Here is a 24,091-nt window from a genome sequence, read left to right on the forward strand (position 1 = left end):
CAACATAGTGATCTGTAAGATATTAACTAAATATCTATACACACTGATGTATAAACTATCTCTAGAAGAAACTATGTGAGCATTGTTTCTGGTAACGGGGACTGCTATACTACTGTTTTACTGTGTGTGCAAGTATTACTGACAATGGATTTAATCATTCTCTGCTCCTGCCACTGGCCTTTGGGGGGAGGGAATATGAAGTTTAACCTCAGCCTAAGAAGGATTACTGACACATTCAGCCTTATTTGGTTGCACAACCCAAAATTTCATGCTAGAAAATGATCCATAATTACGCCTTGTATTAAATATGCATATTGTACTTTAATGATTAAAATAAATACCGTGTTGCTACCTGGTTTGGAAGACAGGACAGATAATCAATTAACTTAGTGTTCTTCACAACAAGATTACAGGCATTCCACCCTCACCTCCCCCATATACATCATCTTTGGGAAACATTATTTCCACAGAAAAAGGGGGTGATCTTTTCACATTCAGGCAAACATAATACTGTCAACATGTTTGGATTAGAGATTTTATTTTAGAAGTATAAAGGATGGAGGCGCAATAATATTTGGCATTTTTTAATTTAGGTTTGTTTTATTTAAGTTTAATGTTAATTCCATGCTGTGTTTCAGTAAGAACAATACAGATTCTGTATCTGTGGCTCCAGTCAGATATCCAGTAGTACAAATTAGCTTCAAGTTACACATACTGAACAAAAGAGGTTGAGCGAGCGAAGGAGGGGAGGGCAGGGTGGGGGGACCAGGGGGAGAGGGAAGAAGAAGAAACAAAGAATTGAACACGCATGCAGGCTTTTCCATACCACCTTCAATGCTAACCTGCTTCAGAGGGAGAGTAAAAGTAGGCAAGAATGAGCAGCCACGGATTGTTGAACTGTTACCAGCACCACGCTTTTCAGCAACACATCAGCAGAGTTTGAAACACTTCTTACAGCAAAACCATTACAACAAACTCCCCAAACAACTTTAACCACCTCGAGCTAACACCCAATTAATTTTAAACATTGGTATAAAATTCGATTTAAACAATGAGAAAAAGGAAAAATAATACCACACACATATGCCTCTACAGTGTGATTAACCTCTCTCTTAGATGCTTGCATCACCTGGAAGTCTAATGGCTTTCAAATGTAATTTCCATTTCCGATGGTGATCCTGCCACATCTGCCATGGAGACAATACAGTAATGCTGAAAAAGCCTCTATGCAGTCCTGTTAGTGTCTTAAAGAACTTAAAAGCTGGGACCAGTAAAATCCACAGAAATTCACTCTTGCCTTTAAGAACTTTTGGAAACTGTTTTTTCTTTTTTAAAAAAAAAAAAAAAAAAAAAAAAAACCAACAGGGCAGGAACCTAAATTCTGAGACCAAATGTAAAAGTCAGATTTGGTGGTTCTCAGTGACAATGGGGAATTTCCAAGGGATGGGATGGGAGGAGTAGGGTGGTCAGAGATGGTTTCTCTTGTTGGCTTTTATGTCTCACTGATTTTCATCTTCCACATCCTGCAGCGCTTCTTTATTCTGCTCTTCACCTGTAAAGAAGAATGACAGTTAATTATTTCATGCTAATTACATTAAGCTATAGTAGTCACAAACAAAGGTATCATTCCAAGCATAAAGTCTCCTCATATTTGCTACAATTGGTATTAAACAGACAGGCAGAGGGCGGCTTTGACCATCCTTGACACCCGAGATGCCTAAGCCAAGAAGGGTTGCTGGATCACGGTCTGGAAAGTATGAGTGGTCAGAACGAAAAAAAACTGATGCACAGTTAAGGGGGAAAAAAAGTCAATGTTTTTATGCTAAATAAGCTCTTAAAGTAGACAGCCAAGGTAACTGTATTATTAAAATGATTTTCAAGCTTTCATGTATATCTTGGGTCAAAACACTCTTCCTCAATAACCTCACCTCTTCAAGAATCAAGAGTATTTTGCAGTTTTTTGCAAAATATAATTTACTCACAAGCTCAATATCAGAAATGCTTCAATAAAGTGAACGGAGCAGTAAAATGCTCTAAAGGAGTTCTACAGTGTTTGGGGGGGGTTCTGCTGTTGTAAATGAACATTTTACATTTTGTATCTTGGCCAGATACACCAAACTGTAACAAGATTTCTCACTTTAGCGTGAAACAGCATGCTCAAACTAAACCAGACCACCGAGGTTATTAAAGAAGGGCATTTGTACCAGTTTTCTCATGCTATTTTCTTTTCCCTTTGAATATGATGATAGATGATAAGCCTGAGGAGATTCAACTGCACTACGACATGCAACAGAAAGCCAGCCTATTCACTGGAGGACTGTCTATCTATTAATAAGCATTAAACAAGTCAGCCATAATAAAGAAGCATGCAAGCTTTTTCTAAAAAATGATAAAGCAGGTAAGAAGTTACATTCTTTTCTACTTTACACAAACCTCTTGAAAAATCAATTAACCCAAAAGTCATAACAGTTCAGATGACTGTCCATTCATAATTCTTGTTAAATTATTAAATTAGGATGGGTAAATAACACTAAGACTGGCTACCTACAAACACGAAGAATTTACACTGAAGACAGCTTTTAAGAGTCCTAAAGACCTTGATATGATAAACCATAAATGCTGTAGTGAAGATAGTTTTAGTCACTTTAAAATCTTTAATGATAAAAATGTTTGACATTGATATGTAACTCTAAAAAATTACGTAAGGCACCTAAAGATTTTTGACTCATTAAAAAAGACATGCAAAGACAAAAATAACCATTTACTGAGGGAAAAAACTAATGGACACCCAACCACTTCCCAAAGAACAATAATGTGTTCGAATGTAGGAAACGTAATAGAAACATTCACGCTTATATTTAACAGCAAAATACAGTTAACATTCAATACTAAAATACACTCTCATCAACTCATAAGCGCGACCATTAGATTTGCCAAAAGTTCCAAGTAACTTTGGCATAAAATACTGTCATGTAAGTCACACCCAAATCAGAGGGAGGAAAGGGTAGCAGGCCACAGAAGGTTTAGCATCCTGGAATGTAGAACAGGCAGTCCTGTGAGCGACAGGATGATAATATGCAGGCATGATTAGTGAAGAACCAAACTAAAAGCAGAATTCACTGTGCCATGATAATGACTTACAAAGTAGAGTTTTTAAGAAAGGAAGAGTTGGATTTTCCTTTAGGAATCTATATTGCAAGGAGAAAGGGAGGGAGAACAATCATATGAAAGCAACATTACAAGAAAAACCAAGAGAGCAGGACAAAGGAAAACATTAATGATAGGACAGTCAGATTTTGGTCTTTTTACTTTGCATAAACTTCACTCTAAGAAATAATCTACCTGAACTTTTCTTTTACTCTTAAGACGATGTAATATCATACTGAAGGGAAAAAAAAAAAAAAAGGTTTCCTTAAATATGTGTTTGCCTATTGTTTCTAGATTTTGGGGAGGGTGAAGAGACAGGTAGAACACACATTTTCTCTCCACGAACTTATGTATGGAACACTCCTGTTATCACAGGTTAGAGAAAAGGACTGAAATCACTTGATGAAAAAAGGCTTTTACCCCTTTAAAGAATTATGTTCCAACATGCTGGGACAGACATTAACATATCATGTAGTTAAAAGACATAAAAGACTGTAAGTAAAAGCTTGTGAACCACATACATTTCTTCCTTTAAAAATCCTCAGTTCAAATGTCCTATGACACTATTTTTCATAGCTAGTCAAAGTTTAAAAAGGAGAAAAACACCAAATAATCCTTAAATGAAATGTAAGTAACGGGGGCCGGTCTGTGGCTCACTTGGGAGAGTGCGGTACTGATAACACCAAGTCCACGGGTTCAGATCCCATATAGGGATGGCCGGTTTTCTCACTGGCTGAGAGTGGTGCTGACAACACCAAGTCAAGGGTTAAGATCCCCTTACCGGTCATCTTTAAAAAAAATAAATAAATAAAATAAAATAATAAATAATCTTTAAAATAATAAATAAATAAATAAATGAGTGAATAAATGAATAAATAAATAAATAAAATAAATGCAAGTAACATCCTAGAAAACTGCTAATTCCATGAAAGCAATTCTCCTATATTCAGCATTGAATCTAAGTCACAAAATTGATTTAATAAAACATGTAATTGGGTTTGGATCCCCGTACCAGCCAGCGCCCCCCGCCCCCCAAAAGAAAACATAACCTACTAGCAAAACTGGTGAATTTTGTACCCTTAACGATTTGGAAAGATAAGTTTCTGCTAATTTTTCTAAATGTCAACAGACTACCTAAATTTTTCACTGTTAATCATGTTTCCTAATTGCCAATCTGTTCCTGGATTAAAGAGAAACCCATGCTAAAATTAACAAAACATTTGGGTACAAAGACTCTTCCCAATTATGATACCATAAAAGTAGCTTAAGGAAGATATTGTAAGATGATTAGTTTCATAAAACTATACTCAATAATGAAGAATGAGTACAGTGGCCCTCCATATTCTCAGATGTGGAAACCCACAGATACAGAGGGCTGACTATAAAGGACTTGAACACCTTTAAATTTTAGTACTGGGGTGGGGGTAGGAGGGAGGTTGATTTTTGCCCTGGAACCAATCCCCTGAGGATACTGAAAAACAACTATATCTTTAGTTCTGCATAAAAATGGAGTGACAAATAGTCTACCTTGATTAATCAACTCTCGGTCATCAGTGAGAGAATGAGCTACAGCATCACTAGGAAGTATTAACTTTATTTAATATTGTAATTTAGTAACTTGGTTTTCTGGCAGCTTGCCAGTACAGGAATCAAAAACCCTTGGTGTTAAGCACCATGCTGTAACCATAGCAACTTAGTCATTATAAAAGATGGCATTTAAAAAACATATGGCATTTCAAACCCAGGTTGCCTTGTTACTTTCACCCTTAAAAAAAAAAAAAAAAAAAAAAAATCCCCAAAGGTTAGAGGAGTATAGCTTACTTAGGTAAATACTGCTCATCACCAAACTCTCCACATGCTTTCCTTTAATCCCCTCAAACAGTTTTCTCTGAGCTGAGGGTGACTGTGAAGAGTCCACAGTTGTTTGGCCATTCTTCTTGACAGTTATTGCTAAAATACAGTAGAACTGGTGACTGGCCAGTACAGGGATCTGAACCCTTGACCTTGGTGTTGCAAAACCTGTGCTGTAACCAATCGAGCTAACTGGCCAGCCCCCTACAATAGAATTTTAAAGCTAGAAGGAATCTTACATTATTTAGTTCAGAGATAATAAATTAGTTTTGAGTCCCAAGGGCTGACAGTGGTTGCCTAAAGTGCTGTGTTGAAAAGTATTCTTTGGCTGCATCTGGCTTTGTTGGGAAAATGTGCAAGTGGGTTAACATATGTCCATGCCAATCCTAATCTAGTCAAATACCTAAATACTTCATAGAGCTAGTGAGCTTCAGAAGCTGAGTCACTTTAGTACCATAACCCAATAAAGTCAGAAATCTCGCTTGATCCTTCCAGAGGAAAGAAACTGACAACATACATGCCATGATACCCACTTTCGGAGGCACCTTTAAAAAGTACCAATGGAACATCTAGGCAACAAATCAACAGAAAGAAGAAATCTAGGGTTATCAGAGGTGGGAGGGGGGACAGAAGGGGGATAGGGAGAGATTGGACAAGGGGCATAAAGAATAAATACGACTCGTAACAATATATATGCTAGTAATATTGATTTGATTAACATATGTCAACATTGAACCCCCAAAATCTGTGTATTCAATTATGATTCAATTAAAAAAAAAAAATTCCAAACAAAGATGACAGGTGGCCTCAAGCAATGAAACATATGCTTCACTTTGGGTAACATTTTTTTTTTTTTTGGTCGTCTTTTCGTGACCGGCACTCAGCCAGTGAGTGCGCCGGTCATTCCTATATAGGATCCGAACCCGCGGCGGGAGCGTCGCCGCGCTCCCAGCGCAGCACTCTACCGAGTGCGCCACGAGCCCGGCCCATTGGGTAACATTTTTAAAGGAACTGCAGCTAAAACTGACAACAAACTTTTTGTTTCCAAGTCCCTACCACCACCACCAACTGTAAAACTACATTTCATAATGGTCACATTCATAGTAGTCTGTCTTCTCAAAAAGGACTTGAACATCTTTAAATTTTGGTTATTGGGGGGAGGAATGGGGTAGACCTCTTTGACCATCTACCCTGAAAAATGATTCTTTGGAGACCATCAGAATAAAATCTCCTTTAAAATCAACAAATGTGACAAATCTGGGCTTCTACATTTAAATGAAATATTAATACAAACCCTCCCCACCCCAATCACAATTGATTCCATTTTACAAAATACTCTAGTAACTATATGAAACTGAAAACCTATCAAAAAATAAAAACAGAGGCTACACCAGACCTCTTAAATAAGGACCTTGGGGCAAGTACATTCCACGTCTCTAAAGAATCCAAAAGGCAAACTAGCTCCTTTTTAGATAAAAGATTTCCACACAAACAAGATGCTTCATAAATACCTACTGATAGCATCTAGTTTTAAATACAATGAACCTCACCCTCTAACACTGAATCTTGGAAAGATAAAATGAACTGCTTGCTCTCCATCTTTCTTGTCCACAACCAACACAATGTGAAGGAAGAGGTAAAAACTAAGTTAACAAAACTTTATTAATTAAAGGCAGAATTTTAAACCTTTAAATATTAACATAAGATCCTCTTTTCCAAATAGCTGTTTTCTACTTTACCATCTTATAGCCCAAAATGGAATACTATACTTTGGTAGCATCTCCTGTAAAGGCAGAAATTAAAATTTGATAGAGAACAGGCTATGAATCCAGATTGTAGCTTGATGTAAAGAAACACCAAGGAATTTCTAAAAAGAGGAAAAATATCCAACAACTGAAAGAGACACATTTAACTTCAGAGTCTGCTTACCATCACCCTGCATGTCTGAAGTCCATAGTGTCAGATTATCACGTAACAACTGCATGATAAGTGTAGAGTCTTTATAGCTTTCTTCACTCAGCGTATCCAGTTCTGCAATTGCATCATCAAAAGCTGCTTTTGCCAACCTGAAAGTATTTAAATAAATGAATTACAAAAATTAACTAAGCAAGTCCAAAAACAATTAGAAATGACTAAGTTAGATACTAATCATTTCTTCAGTTATTCCACAGTGTATAATAGTGACAATGATATAAAGTAAAAGCAGATACAACTGTCGAAAATTTGAAGTAAAAATGACTGGAACATTACTTCTTACTATGCTTTCTGTAAATCAATTACTTATAGGCTAGAATACATAGAATATACAGGCTATCAGACACATATATAGACCAAATTCCATCCTAAACCACCACCAAAATACACACGGGTAATTCAAAACTTCATGGAAAAATAGAATTATAAGACAATACGAATCTGTCCATACACTTTCTGAAGTACCCTCAAGTGCATAATAAAGGTATTTCCAAGTTTTAGTCAACAGTTTACTTATTTAATAAACTTTTAATGCAAAAAGAAAATCTTGGAAAATATTTCAGTGTTTAACTCAACAGAATTTAATGTTAATGGAAAGGAAGTAAAAAAAAAAAAAACTTTAAAAAGGCAATACAGAACCCATAGAAATGGGATCATATAAGCCATCTACAGAAACAAAATCCACATTTATTAAGTACTGTGTACTATATATACCAAATAATATTGGACACTGGTAGGGAAACAAAAAAAGAAAGACATAATCTCAGCCCACAATTAACTTCAACACCTAGGGATGAAGGATTGACACATATGTAACTATTATAAAAAAAGAAACTGAACTGCTCTTCCAGAGAAAGTACTGCAGGTACCCAAGAGGAAGAACAATTAATGGAGAAGTCAAATTTGAACTAATGGATAGGGAAAGAGCATGAAGGGCATGGAGTTTAAATTGGAGCTATGTGTGGGACAGCTAGACTAGAAAACGGCAGTAAGGGTCTGGCCGGTTAAAGTGCAACCTTGTAACACCAAGGTCAAGGGTTTGGTTCCCCATACTGGCCGGCCACCCAACCCTGCAATGAAAGATTCAACCAATACTATTACCTAAATAGCTATAGCTTCTTCAGTTAATAACTGTATCTGGACAAAATCAACTAGTATTTTAGAATGTTTTTAGATTAATATTGGTTTGTATTCAAATGAATCCACCTTACAGCAGGAAAATCTCTCCTTTCATGAAATATTAAGAATACTGGCATTCCATTTTATTAGTAATCTCTCTTTCCCCATCTTTAAAAAACCATTTTCGAGGACAGCCCATGGCTCACTCGGGAGAGTATGGTGCTAATAACACCAAGGCCACAGGTTCAGATCCTTAATATAGGGATAGCCAGTTAGCTCAATGGTTGAGCATGGTGCTGACAACACCAAGCCAAGGGTTAAGATCCCCTCACCAGTCATCTTTAAAATAAATAAATAAATAAATAAAAAACCATTTTCGCTACTATGATATTTACTGTAAAACTAAAATAGAAAAATAAAATTTCTTCCAATATGCAATAAAAAGAACCTAACAATTAGAAATGTAACAAACTTATTCCTGAAATGAATGCAAAGAACATAATTCAACAAAATAAGCTTTGACCAAGGGAACAGAACAGAGAGTCCAGAAATAAACCCTCACATATATGGTCAGTTGATTTTCTAAAAGGGTGCCAAAACTGTTCAATGAAAAAAGGACAATCTTCAACAAATGTTGTTGGGAAAACTGGATATCCACATTAAAAAAGAATGATAGTAGACTCTTAACACACATCACATACAAAAATTAACAAAATGGATCAAAGACCTGAAAACTATAAAATGCTTAGAAAAAAACATACGAGAAAAACTTCATGACACTGGATTTGGCAATGATATGACCCAAAGCATAGGAAACAAAAACAGATAAACTGGACATCAGAATTAAAAACATTTTGTACAGCAAAAGATTATATCAAGAAAGCAAAATGACAACCCACTGAACAGGAAAAAATATCTGCAAACCATTTACCTGATAAAAGATGAATATCAAGAATATATAAAGAACTCCTAAAACTCAACAAACAACCCAATTCAAAAATGCAGGAAAGACTTGAATAGACACTTCTCCAAGAAGATATACAATTGGCCAACAGGCAAATGAAAACACGTGCAACATTGTTAGTCCTTAGAGAAATGCCTATCAAAACCACAATGAGATGCTACCTCACACCCATTAGACTGACTACTATAAAATAAAGAATGAATAAAAGAAAAATAACAGGTGTTGATGGGGATGTAAAGAAAACGGAACGCTCATGAACTGCTGGTAGAAATGTGAAATGGTGCAGCCTCTGTAGAAAACAGTTTGGCTATCTCCTCAAAAAGCTAAACACAGCACTACCATATTCCAGCAATTCTACTAATAGGTGGAGTCGAAAACAGAGACTCGGATACTTGGTGCGCCAATGCTCATTGAAGCATTAGTCACAATAGGCAAAAACAAACCTAAATGTCCAAAGGATGAATGAATAAAATGTGGTATAAAATGATTATTCTGCCATAAAAAAGACTGAGGTTCTGATACATACTACACCCTAGATGAACCTTGAAAACATTATGCTAAGTGAAATAAAGCAAACACAAAAAAGACAAATATTATATGGTCTTACTTATATGAGATAACTACAATAGGTAAATTCAGAGAGACAGAAAGTGAAAGAGGTTTACCAGGGGCTGGGGGCAGAATATGGAATTATTGCTTAGTGGTTATATTTCGTTTTGGGTGGAGTGATGAAATAAATAATGGTGATGGTAATACAACACTGTGAATGTACTTAACACCACTGAATCATATACTTAAAAATGGTTACGCAATGATGAATTTCACTTTAGGTATATTTTACCATAATTTTAACAAAGTAAAAAGTTAAGTCCATAAAGATATTCCTTTAATTTATATGTATAACATCAAAAACTGGAACAAGCTGAAGTATACATGGAATAGTTTAATATACATCAATGAGACTGAAAATTGTTTACAATATATTGAAGCAGAAAATACAAATGATATGTTCACCAGGAGCATAACTATTATTAAAAACATTCCCATAAAGATAGAAAGCAAATACATAAAAATTAAGATAGTTCCTCTCATTCCCTTGCCCAACTCATTATAAATAGCCTATTATTCTTTTCAATCTACAAACCACAAAAATTTCCCCAACAACATAATTATCCTAACTGTCACGCTAGCGGGTTGAGATAGGTCTGAATTTATACTATTCAAAAACAGTTTTAGTAAGAGCACAGAGGATTATTATGTGGCCAAGCCTCCAAAGGTCATCCTTCTTGACAAAACAGAAAAAACATTAGCTATCCTTTGTAACCTTTTTCACTTTCATATGAGAGCTTTTGTCCTCCTCCATGACTTACCTGCAGGCACGGTCAGGGGAATTAAGAATTTCATAGTAGAATACGGAAAAATTGAGAGCAAGACCTAAGCGAATGGGATGCGTTGGTGGAAGTTCTGTCATTGCAATATCACTAGCAGCTTTATAAGCCACTAGACTGTTCTCAGCAGCCTCCTTCCTGTCATTTCCTGTCGCAAATTCAGCCAGATACCTGTGGTAATCCCCTTTCCTAAAACAAAACAAAAACCAAAACAAAACCCCAGAATTAGAAACAATGCTTTTAAAAGAAAGATAAACTTAAAATTTTTTCCATATGATAGGAAATGTGACAAAATATATTTAACAATAGAGGTACTTCGATATTTAAAAACTCAGGAATGGCAAATTTATCTATTTAATTTTTTTCCTTAGAGATTACATATTACTGAATATAGGAAAAATCCTGAAGAAATTTAATGAGAGGCCTCAAAAATCAAAGTTATCACTTGATACCAGAATTAAAAACCAGAAAGTGGTTCCAAAGAATGGCACAACAGTTTATTAATCATAAAATTAATTTTCTATATAAAATGTTAAGACTGCACTGTGAAACGTATACCTGTAGCTAGTGGAGGGAACTCACAAAAGCAAAATAATGTAAACGAGTAAAGCAAAAGCTAGTACGTTTTTATAATAGTCTGGCCATTTTAAATGCAACAATATTAATTCTTTATTAGCTGTGAATTTGGAAATGAATATTGTTTTTTTTTAAGTTTTAAGAATCACTCCTCCCATGTAACTATCCTTTCAACATTAAACAACTATTTTTAAAAAATAAGTTGTTTTTAACTTATTTTAAAAATAAGTTGTTTTTAACTTATTTTAAAAATAAGTTAAAAAACCTACATAGAAAAAGTCATGATTCTAACAAGGCCAACTTTTAATCTTACATTTTCCCTTCTAGTATAGAACCTACATTTTATAATAGAAAACCTTGGACTCGCCAGTGTTAGCTGCTGGAATGAGGTGTTTGTCCAGTACATCCAGAATGTCACAACAGATTAACTTTAGCTCAGTCTCAACCTGAAAAGATAAAAGAAAAATTTAAAAATCACACAAATTAAGTCTGGAAATTCTATAAACTATTACCTCTGGTTCTGAGAAAGAAAACCTAATATTAAATAGAACACACATCCCTCTCCAAATTCTCTTCCCCCTCGACACAAAAGCTGAGAAAAGCTACCTCTAGGTTATGGCAAATACCTTTTTCTTTCTGCATCCTATTGGTTAAATGCTTAAAAACACACATGCACACCCCACATACAACCTCACAATTCAGTAATAGAATTACTAATGAGTAACACTGAATACAGATTGCTTCGTACTAAGTGCTCAGCATTTACATGAATTAACTTCTTTAATGAGGTAGCAACTATTATCTCTATTTACATGGAGAGACAGAGGTTAAGATACTGCCCAAAGAACTTTTAAAAACTGTAGCTAAGATTTGAACACAGGAAGGCTGCAAGGGACAGAGTCAAAATTCAAACCCAGGCAGTTTGCCTCCAGTACTCACATTCCTAACTTTCTTAACTATGCCCAACCACCAATCACTTTAGTGGTTGACAGCCATAACCAGTTATGGGACCAAAAATCTGTATACCTAAGTAAACGCTTCCACTCATCTCTATCAGTTTATAATGCTGAAAACGCACACCATCTCTAAACATAGACGGCGTTTTCAAAAAGCTCATGAAAAGAGCCATTATCTTTTAATTCCATTTTTCCATGATCTTTTTGAAGTACCCAAAACCCTCTTGCTCTGTTTTCCATTAATTCGGACACTGGTGAACCTTTCCAGGTTCACCTGTGGAAATTCCTTTCCACTGTAAAAAAGTCTCCCACTTTCTCAAGTAGAGATTGCTCTAGGAGAAGATTTCTAAGTTCTCCCAGCTCCTTACATACTCAATATGACTGCTCTCCTATAACCCTTCCTCCTCAGAGGCTTATATCCTACATTCTATTTCTCAATTTCAATCATCAATAGATCTTAAGGCCCTTTCCCTACGTTCACTGTTTATCTACAACCTACCTCTCCAATACCTGATATCACATCAAGGTATTTTCATCTATGTTCCTTTCACAGCTCTTTGATTTCTACACCATGACGTTCACCTGTCAGTATCCCTAACTGTGTTATTCTATCCTAGAAATCTTAAATTCTTTTTTTTGTTGTTGTTGTCTTTTTCGTGACTGGAACTCAGCCAGTGAGTACACCGGCCATTCCTATATAGGATCCGAACCCGCGGTGGGAGCGTCGACACGCTCCCAGCGCCGCACTCTCCCGAGTGCGCCACGGGCTCGGCCCAGAAATCTTAAATTCTAATACTCCACTCTCGGCCTTTAACTTCCTTTTTAGTTCCTTTACTCTTGCTATTCCTACCGAGGGACTCAAGACCTCTTGAATTTTGAACATTTCATATTCTCCCCATTTATCAGTCACTCTCTTTGCTTCTTGTTTCCCATTTCTACTTAGCCGAAATCCTACAACCTAGCTCACACTTCTTTGTTCAGCACTTTCAACTTTCTAATTTCCTCATCCCTCTAGGACACTAAATTTGTCTACTGACAATCCATATTCTTTGTTCCAACATATTGATGGGTAATCAGTCCCAGCTCACCACGTTCTATGTAACCTCAAGTATGTTATTTAACCACTTAGAACCTCATCTATAAATAAAGCTAATACCTACCCTTCCAGGGTCATTTTAAAGATTAAGTAAATAAAATACCTTACAAAAATATTTCCCCACCCTCAACAGTGTCCCATACAGTTGGTAAGTCACTAACTTTGGTTCCCCGCCCCTTCCCTCTTCCAACCAAGCTCACTCCCCCCATGCTACTTTGTGCCTGCTTTGCAATTCCCTTCACTGTTGACATGCCTGTGTCTTCTACTAGGATCAGTTTCTCAATAGCAGCACTAATGACATTTTGGGCAGGATAATTCTTTGTTGTGGGAACTGTCCTGTGCGTGCAAGTAGGATATTTAGCAGTGTCCGTGTCTCTACCCACTAGATGCCAACAGCACCCTCCAATATATAACAATCAAAAATGTCCTGTGAGGAACAAAATCACCTCTGGTTGAGAACCACTGCACTTAATTAATGGCTATCAAACTTTTGAGGGGGCAGACAAGTTAGCTCAATTGGTCAGAGAGAGACGCTGATAACACCAAGGTCCAGGGTTCAATTCCTGTAATGACCAGCCGCCAAAAAAACCCCAAAAAACCTAAAAAACCTTTGTTGAACAAGACTTGAACAGTAAAGAAGACATTTTATATATGTATGAGAGTACTTCAAAAGTTCATGAAAAGATTTGTACTATTTTTAATTCTATTTTTCTCACAAACTTTTTGAAGTATCCTTGTATTAAATAATATTTGAAGTAACTTTATGATTCATAATTCTTACCCTTAGTGTCCAATGCCCTATTTTCTATTCTGTTTAAAAAACATGACTAGACTGAGCCTCCATAAGGATAGTAACTATATGTTTCATATTTGCACTCATACCTAGCAAATTTGGTAGCACACAAGAGATACACAAAAATTTGTTAAACTGCCCTGAATGTTCATTTCAAGTAACCAGTTGTTAAATGAAACTTACAGGAGGCTACTGCTTTGGACTAAGTTCCTGCACTAGGCCCCAAAACACCAGACTAAAATTCAAAATGGAGTCACCCCTGCTAAACTGCTCTTCACTTAAGTTCTGGTCTGACCTTCCAAGAAATAAGGAGAAGGAGGTAACAGCCGATTTCTCCCAAAGGCCAGTTTAATTCTTTAATAGATATGATAATGAAGTTCCCTCTAGCTTTAATCCTTACACAAGAGATAGCTTGAAGTAACCTGATGTTAACTAGTCAGTTATTTTTCTACTGTTCTGCCTTCATGTTCCTACCTTACAAGGAAAGTAACTTTGAAATGACCAATCCCGTTTTTTTGTTCTTTGTTTCTGCTTTCTTCAGCCTCCTTCTGTCTATAAAAATCAACTTCTTTTGCTCAGCTCACTGGAATTCTTATTCTATTTTATGGAACAATGTGTTGCCCAATTCTAGAATTGCAATAAAACCAATTGAATCTTGTTAATTAAACTTGTTGTAATTCTGTCCTTTAACACAGTGAAGTGTTTTACAGTTACTACAATAAAAACAAAATTTAAATTTGTTCTCTAATTGTGCAGTGCTCAAAATTGAACACCACCAGCTGCAGCTTCCGGGGGAAAAAGTTCTTTGCCTCTGTCCTGAAAAGACAGTATCCTGTAATTTCTTCTTCTTTTTTTTTTTTAAAAAAAAGACGATAGGTAAGGGGATCTTAACCCTTGACTTGGTGGTGTCAGCACCACACTCTCCCAAGTGAGCTAACTGGCCATCCCTTTACAGGGATCTGAACCCATGCTTGGTGTTATCAGCACCACGCTCTCCCAAGTGAGCCAAGGGCTGGCCCAGTAGCCTGTAATTTCTAATCCAGGTGAGTAAAATACAAAATTCCATTAAACTATAAGATATATGTATTACATACATATGAGGGGTCTTTAAAAAATTCATGGAAAGATTTGGATTATCTTTCAGTTTATTTTTCCACAAACTTTTTGAAGACCACTCATATCACATGTGTGTGCCGGGTTGTATGCAATGCCTATGGCCGAATTACTGAAAGCTATAGGCCTGAGACTTAAGCCAGACACAGAAAAGAAACAATTCTCCTTTCCCTTGGAGAATTATTTTTAAATATAAAAATAAAGCCAAAAATTAGGGCATATTCAGGTAACAACTCCTCCCCCGGCCCTGGGGGGGGAAGGGGAATCACTTCTTTCTGTTGCATAAAATCCATACACTAAAAATTAGAACACTGGATATAAAAATGGTATCTTTCAATGGAAATAAGAATAGCACCAAAACAAACTCTACAAATTCACCTCACAATACCTACATTTAAGAAATACTAATCATCTTTCTTTAAAAATACAACAACCTCACCATTTGCCGATATTCCCGAATCATTTTTAGTTTGTCTTCTCCTCCCTTGTTTTCTTCTTTCTGTTCAATGCTGCTGATTATTCTCCAGGAGGCTCTTCTAGCTCCAATCACATTTTTATATGCAACAGATAGGAGGTTTCTTTCTTCAACTGTCAGCTCCACATCCATACCTGCTACTTTCTTCATTGATTCCACCATTTCTATAAGGGAAAAGCAAAATCAGACCTTCCAAACTTAAAGTTTTGTTAACACATAGGTTTTTTTCCTGCCACGCTAATGGAAAACAAAAGCCAAGAATTTTAAGAAAGATAACTCCATAATCACCAAAAGTAATGAGTAAAAAACCCAAAAACATGTAAAAGAAACTAAACTAAGATCCAACAGCAAGAGAATCTAGAATATAAGTTATATGGAATCAGGAAGACTTCATACAAAACCAAGCATAATTTAGTGTGCTTTGGAGACATCTCTGTCCTGTTAAATAAGGGAACTAGAAATGGATACTGACCCATTTTCCAGTAAAAAATAATTGAGCTAGCAGTTTAAAGACAAAGATTAAAAACTTACAGGCTCTAAAATGTATTACCTTACAAATAAGTTGTATTTTCCAAAAACCGAAGTCATGTGAAGAAGGGGAATTCATTCATACAGCAGAAATATAACTGAGCACATGGTTTGTCACAAGTACAAATTCTGGATTTTCTATCCTTCCTGTTTTAGAAGGGCTCTGTCCACTTCCTATGAATTCATTCATTGAAAAACTTTTTCATGGTTCTTCATTACCACTAGATGGCGAGCAAAGAAAGCAGCCCAGATAAACCTTGGGATATCCCAAATACAGGAAAAAATAAATAATACAACAGCACGTCAATGCAAAGATGAACCAAAAACAGCTCAAATAAATAGTAACTGAATAAACATATTAATGAAAAGCACCTTTAGAAAAGGATGTGTGCCATAATACCCTGTGGCTCTCCCATTTTACTGATTCAGAATTTTACTGATTCAGAATTTTTTGGTGATGAGACCCAAGAATCTGCATTCTAACAAGCACCCTTAGCATATATTAACATCCTAAGCATAAGCATACTATAATAAATAGGTATGATGCAAATGGTGACTTTATGAAACACTGCTTAATGGTATGCTAAATTAAGAAAAGTCTTCCTAATGTGTAATCCCAGGAAAATAAGTTTTTTAAATCATCCTTACAGGAATACCAAATTAACAGAAATATTAAGATGTAAAGTCTCTCTGGAAAACAGTTTGGCAGTTTTCTTTATAGTTAACAATTAAACACTTACCACATATACCTCAACAATCCCTGTTCTACTTATCACCCATGAGTAATGAAAATATCTTCACAAGACTTTTTACACAAATACTCATAGCAATTTCATAACAGTCAAAAAGTGGAAACAACCCAAAATGTCCATCAAGAGGGGAAATAAATGAATTGTGGTACACATATATACGGTGGAATACTACTCAAAAATAAAAAGGAATTTTTTTTTTTTTTTTTTTTGTCGTTTTTTCGTGACTGGCACTCAGCCAGTGAGTGCACCGGTCATTCCTATATAGGATCCGAACCCGCGGCGGGACCATCACCGCGCTCCCAGCGCAGCACTCTACCGAGTGCGCCACGGGCTCGGCCCATAAAAAGGAATTTAACTGATACAAACAACATGGATGAATCTCAAAACATCATGCTAAGTGAAAAATGTCAGAGTAAAAATAAAAAGACTGTGTGATTCCATTTACATCGAATTATAGAAAATGCAAAGCTAAAAAGACAAAGCAAGTAAGTGGTTAGCCAAGGTGTGGGGTGAAGTGAGGATATGCAAAGGAACAAAATGGAAAATTAAGAGGTAATGGGTCAGCCCGTGGCTCACTCGGGAGAGTGTGGTGCTGATGGCAACAAGGCCACAGATTCAGATCCCTATGTAGGGATGGCTCACTGGGTTAGCGTGGTGCTGGCAACACCAAGTCAAGGGTTAAGATCCCCTTACCGGTCATCTTTTTTTAAAAAAAAAAAAAAAAAGAAAGAAAATTAAGAGGTAATACAAATTGTTTTACTGTGGTGGCTACACAAGCTGTATACATTATTCAAAACTCACTGAATTGTACATGTAAAAGTGATACATTTTATTGTATGTTTAAATTATACCTCAACAGAAGTGATTTTTAAAATGCAATTCTGAAGCATTAAAAAAAAAGTTATTAGGGTATGGTAATAAAATCATTCATTAATTCATTTGTTGGAGTCTGAAACCATTCATTTGAAACAACCATGCCCAATTTTGTTTTTAAAATCATGATCATCGTTCAAAGACTAAATTTAGAGTCAGTAAAGTAAACCCATTTCCATACTAGTTTATTCTCAAAGACCAACAAACACATATTCAGAGTGAAGCAGTAATACAATTTTCTAAATTGGTCCCAGCAAAGCAACTCATAAAATAACCCAGCTACACCAAAAACAGCACCATTAATTCTTTCAATTGTTGGGCTCTGAAACAATTTATATGAAAAAACTAAACACAACAACTATCTAATACTATAAAACTTAACTGTGATATATCTCTGGGTACTGTTCCAAATTATTTAGATTTTCTTCACTTTTCTATTCATTAAAAATTTTCAACAACGAACATTTAATATTTTTATAATGTGAGGGGGAAACATTTAAACCGCTCAGTTGCAGTCTACTGTTCCAGCTTCAACTTAGTATACCTGCCTTCATTTAGACATACACGAAAACAGGGCAGGCCTCTTAGCTCAGGTGGTTAGAGCACAATGTTCTAACATCAAAGTCAAAGGTTCGGGTCCCCAGTGGGGCCAGTCACCAAAAAAGAAAAAAGAAAGAAAAGCCCCAAATCCAACCCCAGTCCTAGTCCACCACCAATCTACTTCCCATTTCTACAGATTTGCCTATTCTGGACATTTCATATCAACGGAACCATACAATATGTGGCCACTTGTGACTGCCTTCTTTCACTTAGCAAGGTTCATCCACAAGTATAGCAGTCAGTGTATGGACAATAACTCATTTTACTTATCAATTAACAGACATTTAGGTTATTTCCACTTTTTGGCTATTATGAACAATGCTATGAACATTAATGTAAAAGCTTTTGTGTGGACATATGCTTTCAGTTCTTTTGAGTATGTAACTAAGAGGGGAACTCCAGAGTCATATCTAACTCCATGGTAAATCTAACTTTTTGAGAAGGGACATGTCAAACTGTTTTCTACAGGGGCTGCACCGTTTTTACATTCCTACCAGAAATGTAGGAGAACTCTAACCTCTCCACATCCTTATCACTTGTTACTTTTTTTTTTTTTTTAAATAAATTTTTTAAAAACTACCAAAGTCAAGGGTTCGGATCCCTATACAGGCCACCTGCCTGCAGACTCAAGATGACGAAGGGAACATCATTTGGAAAGCATGGCAATAAGACACACACATTGTATCACCACTGTGGCTCTAAGGACTACCACCTTCAAGAGTTGACGTGTGGCAAATGTGGCTACCCTGAGAAGTGCAAAAGTAAGTGTATGGATTCCATAAAGGAATAACACCTAAATCCTAAAAGAGAGCAGCTGTTGCAGCATGCAGTTCATCTTAAGAATTTCAATGATTAGGGCCGGCCCATGGTGGCTCACTTGGGAGAGCGTGGTGCTCACAACACCAAGTCAAGGGTTAAGATCCCCTTATCGGTCGTCTTTTTTTTAAAAAAAGAAAGAAAGAAAAGAATTTCAATGATTAGTCACGCAATAAAAGTTGTTTCTAGCTATAAAAAATGTTTAAAAACCCAGTCAGCCTAGTGGGTGTGAAATTGTATCTCATTGTCGTTTTGATTTGGATTTGCATTTCCATGACAGCTAATGGTGTTGCGCATCTTTATGTTCTCTGGAGTATTCAGATACTTTGCCAATTACTTTAGTTGTCTTTTTATTGCCGAGATGTAAGAGTTATTCATTTTTAAAATCAACAGACTCCTCTCAGCCCCTCATCTTCAAGAATTTCTCCATGCAGTAGTAAGGTAGTAGCAGATTAAGGGATATCAGTAGCATGAACAGATAGCATCTTAATTCCCCTAAATGTTCTACAACCAGTGCTTTGTACTAATTTGTATAAATAATGACTATAAAAAAAGCACTCTCATAATCTTGGTGTCATCCTTACTCCTGTAACACCAACATAACCCTACCTGTAATATACCCCAAAACTATATGAGAAATCTGATTTGTCTAGAACTCTAACTATACCCTTAAAACCTCCATCAGCAGAAAATTAACACCGACCATTATATTCACGTAAGAATTCCTCAACTAGCATTTCCTAAAATCATCTTTGCAGCAAATATTTTATCATTGTGATCTCAGCATTTCTGGGGTAGGGGAAGGCTGTCATATGTGTTTGCAGCAGATACGATCGTAACTTATGAACCTGAAAATTGTGACTCATGATCAAATCACTACTTGCAGATGCACGGGCAGTTTGGTACATGAAGTTTGGGTAATGAAATATGACTTCTGAGACTTTTGTTAGTTTGACAACAATGAGTGGCTGCTTAAAAATCACCTCTGTTGTATAAACTTTGAAACATAATCCCCACAAGTCAAAGGACATATTGATCAAACACACTGTTAAGCCTGTTTGGTTCCAGGTCATTTTCCCTTCATTGTGCGGTAACAACCTAGCTGGACATCCATTACACGGAGCCAGCTTGCATCTCAAACACCTCTATTTGTTACTGCTAGGAGAATCAAGTGTTTTTCACCTTGATTTTTTTTTTTTTCATCTCTGTATTATTTATTTATTTATTTATTTATTTTAATTTTTATTTTGTCGATATACATTGTAGCTGATTATTGCTCCCCATCACCAAAACCTCCCTCCCTTCTCCCTCCCCCCTCCCCCCATTTCACCTTGATTTTAATTAAGCTTTGGTTCTTGGTTTTGCTCTTTGAAGTATTCACACATTCATTCAAAAAACTCATTCACAAAACACTCCAAACTAGACACTGTTCCAAATGCTTCGCCATGGACTAATGCATTTAATCTTCTCAATAGTCCTTTGAAGTACATACCACGTATTATGCTCATTTTATACAAGAAAACTAAAAAATGTGGAGGTTAAACTTGCTCAAGATCACAAAGTCAACAGTTTACAACCCAGGCAATCTGACTCCAGAGTTCTGCTTTAATTTAATCACAATGCCTCAAATTTGAATTTTTATTTGAATTAATCTGTATGGGGATCCTTTATTTGCTTCTGTAAGAACAGATTTTAAAAACTGGTTTCAATCACCCTATCAGACACACAGGCTTAATGTATTAAAATGTGTCTTATTCCTACTTAAAACACACTTTTTTCCACCTAGAGGTTAACCCCCCGCCCCCATCATCATCTCCAAAAAGCTTACCCTCAGACCCATAAGCAGGCTCTGGACTGGTTGACAGTTCCTCATACCGAAGCATACAGGGTCATTACCCTAACTTCTCCCAGCGTGGAAAAAAAATGTTTGACAGCTTTTACAAAACGTATCCTGATTTTTAAAGACAGAAAACTGAAGCTAAGAGTAATTTGCCTAACGTCTGACTATAGTAAAACCAGAAATCAAACTCAGACGACCTAACTCAAAAACCTAGAGCTATTAACCACAACACAACTGACTTTCCAAGTAGAATGCTCATAAAAACAAGAAATTCTTCAGCTCAAGAACACTGAAGGTAATTGGACCAAGGGAAGAAAAAAGCAGAGCGTCAGACACTGCCTCAAAAAGATTCTGTCACTCAAGGTCCTGGAGAGGTCTTGGGTTCACTTTACATAAGGGTTGATATCAAATGACCTATGACCTTTCTTTCCCCTTTGCCTACGCAACATTCACCTCTCTGGGTCAAATTCAAATCTCTTATTATGTGAAGCCTTCCTATGTTCCACCACCCATGTTCACATTTCTCTGTACTGAGGATCAGCATTCATCTTCCCATCAAATATTACCTTCCTGAAAGGGCAGGAACTGTACCATCATCTCTATGAGGATACTCTAAAAAGTTCGTGGAAAATAGAATTGAAAGAGAATATGAATATGTCCATGAATTTTTTGAAGACCCTTTTTATATTCCCACAAGAGTACATAAACTTAATGTCACAAAAGGCACAGTAATAGTTGATGAAAGAATCAAGAGGCTAACAGTTTAAGAGAGATTGACAAATATATTTTATTGTGCTTGACTGAATAGGTAAATGAAACCTGTTTTAAGAACCCCTTTAGATAGAGACAGAGATTCTGTAATCTTTTCCGGGTGATTTCAAGGGAAATACAGTATGTTACCAGTTTAGGAAAGGTGCCTATCCAGTCAGATATCTCCAATTAACAAGATTACAGTATCTACAGGAACTTACTATATGAAATATCTAATATTGTATCATATGATCTTGAATCCTATACATAAAATGACTAAAGGAAAACCAATAATATTTCCCCAAACAACAATCAAGTCATTTGGAGATATTCTGAGAACTTGGTATTTAGAAACAAGCTTTACTGATTTGTCTGCTATAGATTATCAAAAAAGGCAGGCTGTGTAGGATTATAACTTGTCTTTATATGGAAAAGTGACTGGTTGGTGTAAAAGGGAGAGAGGGAGGTGAGAAATAAACCCATCAGACAATCTAAAAGAAAAATGCCACTTCATAAAATAAATAATCTAAAGCCTCTAGGGCTCATTTAGAGCTAGACAATTAAGAAAAAACTTAGCTCCTTTATCTATTTAAAACACAAGGATGATCCAAGTAGCTATGACCCAAACTCTGTAGTCTTCTTCTCAATAAAAAGTAATCCAGATGACAGACATGATGATGATAGTGGACTCTTCAGTTGATTGGGGAGGGAAACAATCTCCTACAAGGATACAGCACGAGAAGACATCTAAGAGAAATTTATTTCTGGGTTGCAGGAAAGCAAGCTTCCTAAATCACTGTATCAGCTTCCACCATGTGAGAACACAAAAAGAAGGTTCCATTTACAAGGAAGTGAGCTCTCACCAAGACACTGAATCTACCAGCGCCTTGATCTTAGAATTCCCAGCCTTCAGAACTGTGTCCTTTGGGGGTTTTCAGTCTTTTGCCTACGTGCAGATGCATAAACCTACTGAATAGAAATGTATGGTACAAAAGAAGGTAATAATGATACAAAGATAAGGACATACGATTTCTTACATCAAGGAGCTCAGAGTCCATAAAGACTATGGTTGATAGAACCCAGGGAGTCATTCCCCAACTATCCAAATGCAAACGACAGCTGGCCAACCAAAGATCTATACCTTATAAGTGCACAGACTTTATTCAAGATTGACAGTCTGGAAGAAATAAGAGGTGTGATTTTTCCCCTTCTCTTTCCAAGTATAACAATTGAGTAAAAAGGAACATACACTCTTTGCAATTAAAGTGAATGTTATCAATGCAAACTTCACTCCAAATACAGCTCATTTGAGTCAGGTTAAAAAAAAAATGACAGGGCCGGCCGTGACCCACTTGGGAGAGCATGGTGCTGACAACACCAAGTCAAGGGTTAAGATCCCCTCACCAGTCATCTTTAAAAAAAAAAAAAAAAAAAAAAAGACTGTAAATGAAAAGAGCTCAGGGGTTACTTAGAACTATTATGGAAAAATCAGGGGAAAAAGGCAGAGTATCTCCGTAAATTGTAAACCTCTGTAATACAAATTCATCTCTTTGTAATTATAAGATCCACCTCAATAAAAATCTTCCTGAATCACTACTAGTTATCATGCACAGCTGTTTGAAATTGTTCCTTTGGAATCTCTCAGGATATATTTTATATGCATATAAAACAACTGGACTGACATAATGGAGGTGTCTTTATTCCCCTCAGACAAACTAATAAAATAATAACAATTCTATTAAATGAGAGCTCTTCTTCCAAAAAGGAAATGATCTGATCAACTGTTGAATTAGAAGTAGCAGTTAAAGACCTGCAGTTCTCAATAAAATGCCACCATCCTTCCATTGTACTTTTTCCTTTATCTCATGATTATTACTTATAAATGCTTTACAAAAAACTAAAAGCCTAAAAATGTGGATAAATACAAAAAAGAAAAAAATCACCATCACATAAAACTATTCTGCACTAGAAGAGAACAGCAAGGAGAAGAGAACAAATACCTTGCAGCATATAGCATTTCCTCAGTTGCTATATAACTAGAGAAAAAAGGGATTTTATTCTTGGATGGTAAAGAAAGGTGTACTGGGTGTGTGGGTGGGTAGTCTGAATTTTAGGAATGTTTCCATACTGTGATTATCAGGGAAACCCTGTTAATACTGAGAGCTGGGATCTCTGGATGCAGAGGAATGACTCTTACACTCTATGTAGAAAAAATATGTTTCTGGGATATAATGGAGAATAAGAAACACAGCACCCAAGGAAAACCTGATGTCTGATTTTCTTTTGGGGATGGGGGAGCCGGGGTGTTTCCCAAATGAATAGTAAACAAAACCAGATCAGAGCCCAAAACAGTACTGGGAGAATAGCTAGATTGAGGACTAACGGTAGTACTAAAGCACCTAAAATAAAAGATGAGTTCAGGCTGGCCAGTTAGCTCGGTTGGTTAGAGCGTGATATTATAACCCCAAGGTCAAGGGTTC

General features: G+C 36.3%; 1 protein-coding gene across 2 annotated transcripts in view; it reads right to left on the reverse strand.

Annotated features, from left to right (window-relative positions):
- Positions 1 to 521: 521 nt before the first annotated feature.
- YWHAE (tyrosine 3-monooxygenase/tryptophan 5-monooxygenase activation protein epsilon) overlaps positions 522 to 24,091 on the reverse strand; it is a 42,595-nt gene continuing 19,025 nt past the window's right edge. Inside the window, exons 2-7 of one of the 2 annotated variants that reach the window (XM_063110216.1) lie at positions 15,417 to 15,616; positions 11,359 to 11,465; positions 10,426 to 10,632; positions 6,928 to 7,064; positions 3,142 to 3,188; positions 522 to 1,552 (exon numbers count right to left, since the gene is read on the reverse strand). In XM_063110216.1, the coding sequence (XP_062966286.1) occupies positions 3,181 to 3,188; positions 6,928 to 7,064; positions 10,426 to 10,632; positions 11,359 to 11,465; positions 15,417 to 15,616 (659 nt within the window). In that variant the 3' untranslated portion in view covers positions 522 to 1,552; positions 3,142 to 3,180. The remainder of the gene's footprint in view (positions 1,553 to 3,141; positions 3,189 to 6,927; positions 7,065 to 10,425; positions 10,633 to 11,358; positions 11,466 to 15,416; positions 15,617 to 24,091) is intronic. The other variant, XM_063110215.1, reaches the window with a different exon arrangement.

This window comes from Cynocephalus volans, chromosome 10, assembly GCF_027409185.1.
Source record: "Cynocephalus volans isolate mCynVol1 chromosome 10, mCynVol1.pri, whole genome shotgun sequence".
In the NCBI taxonomy this organism is placed as follows: Eukaryota; Metazoa; Chordata; class Mammalia; order Dermoptera; family Cynocephalidae; genus Cynocephalus; species Cynocephalus volans.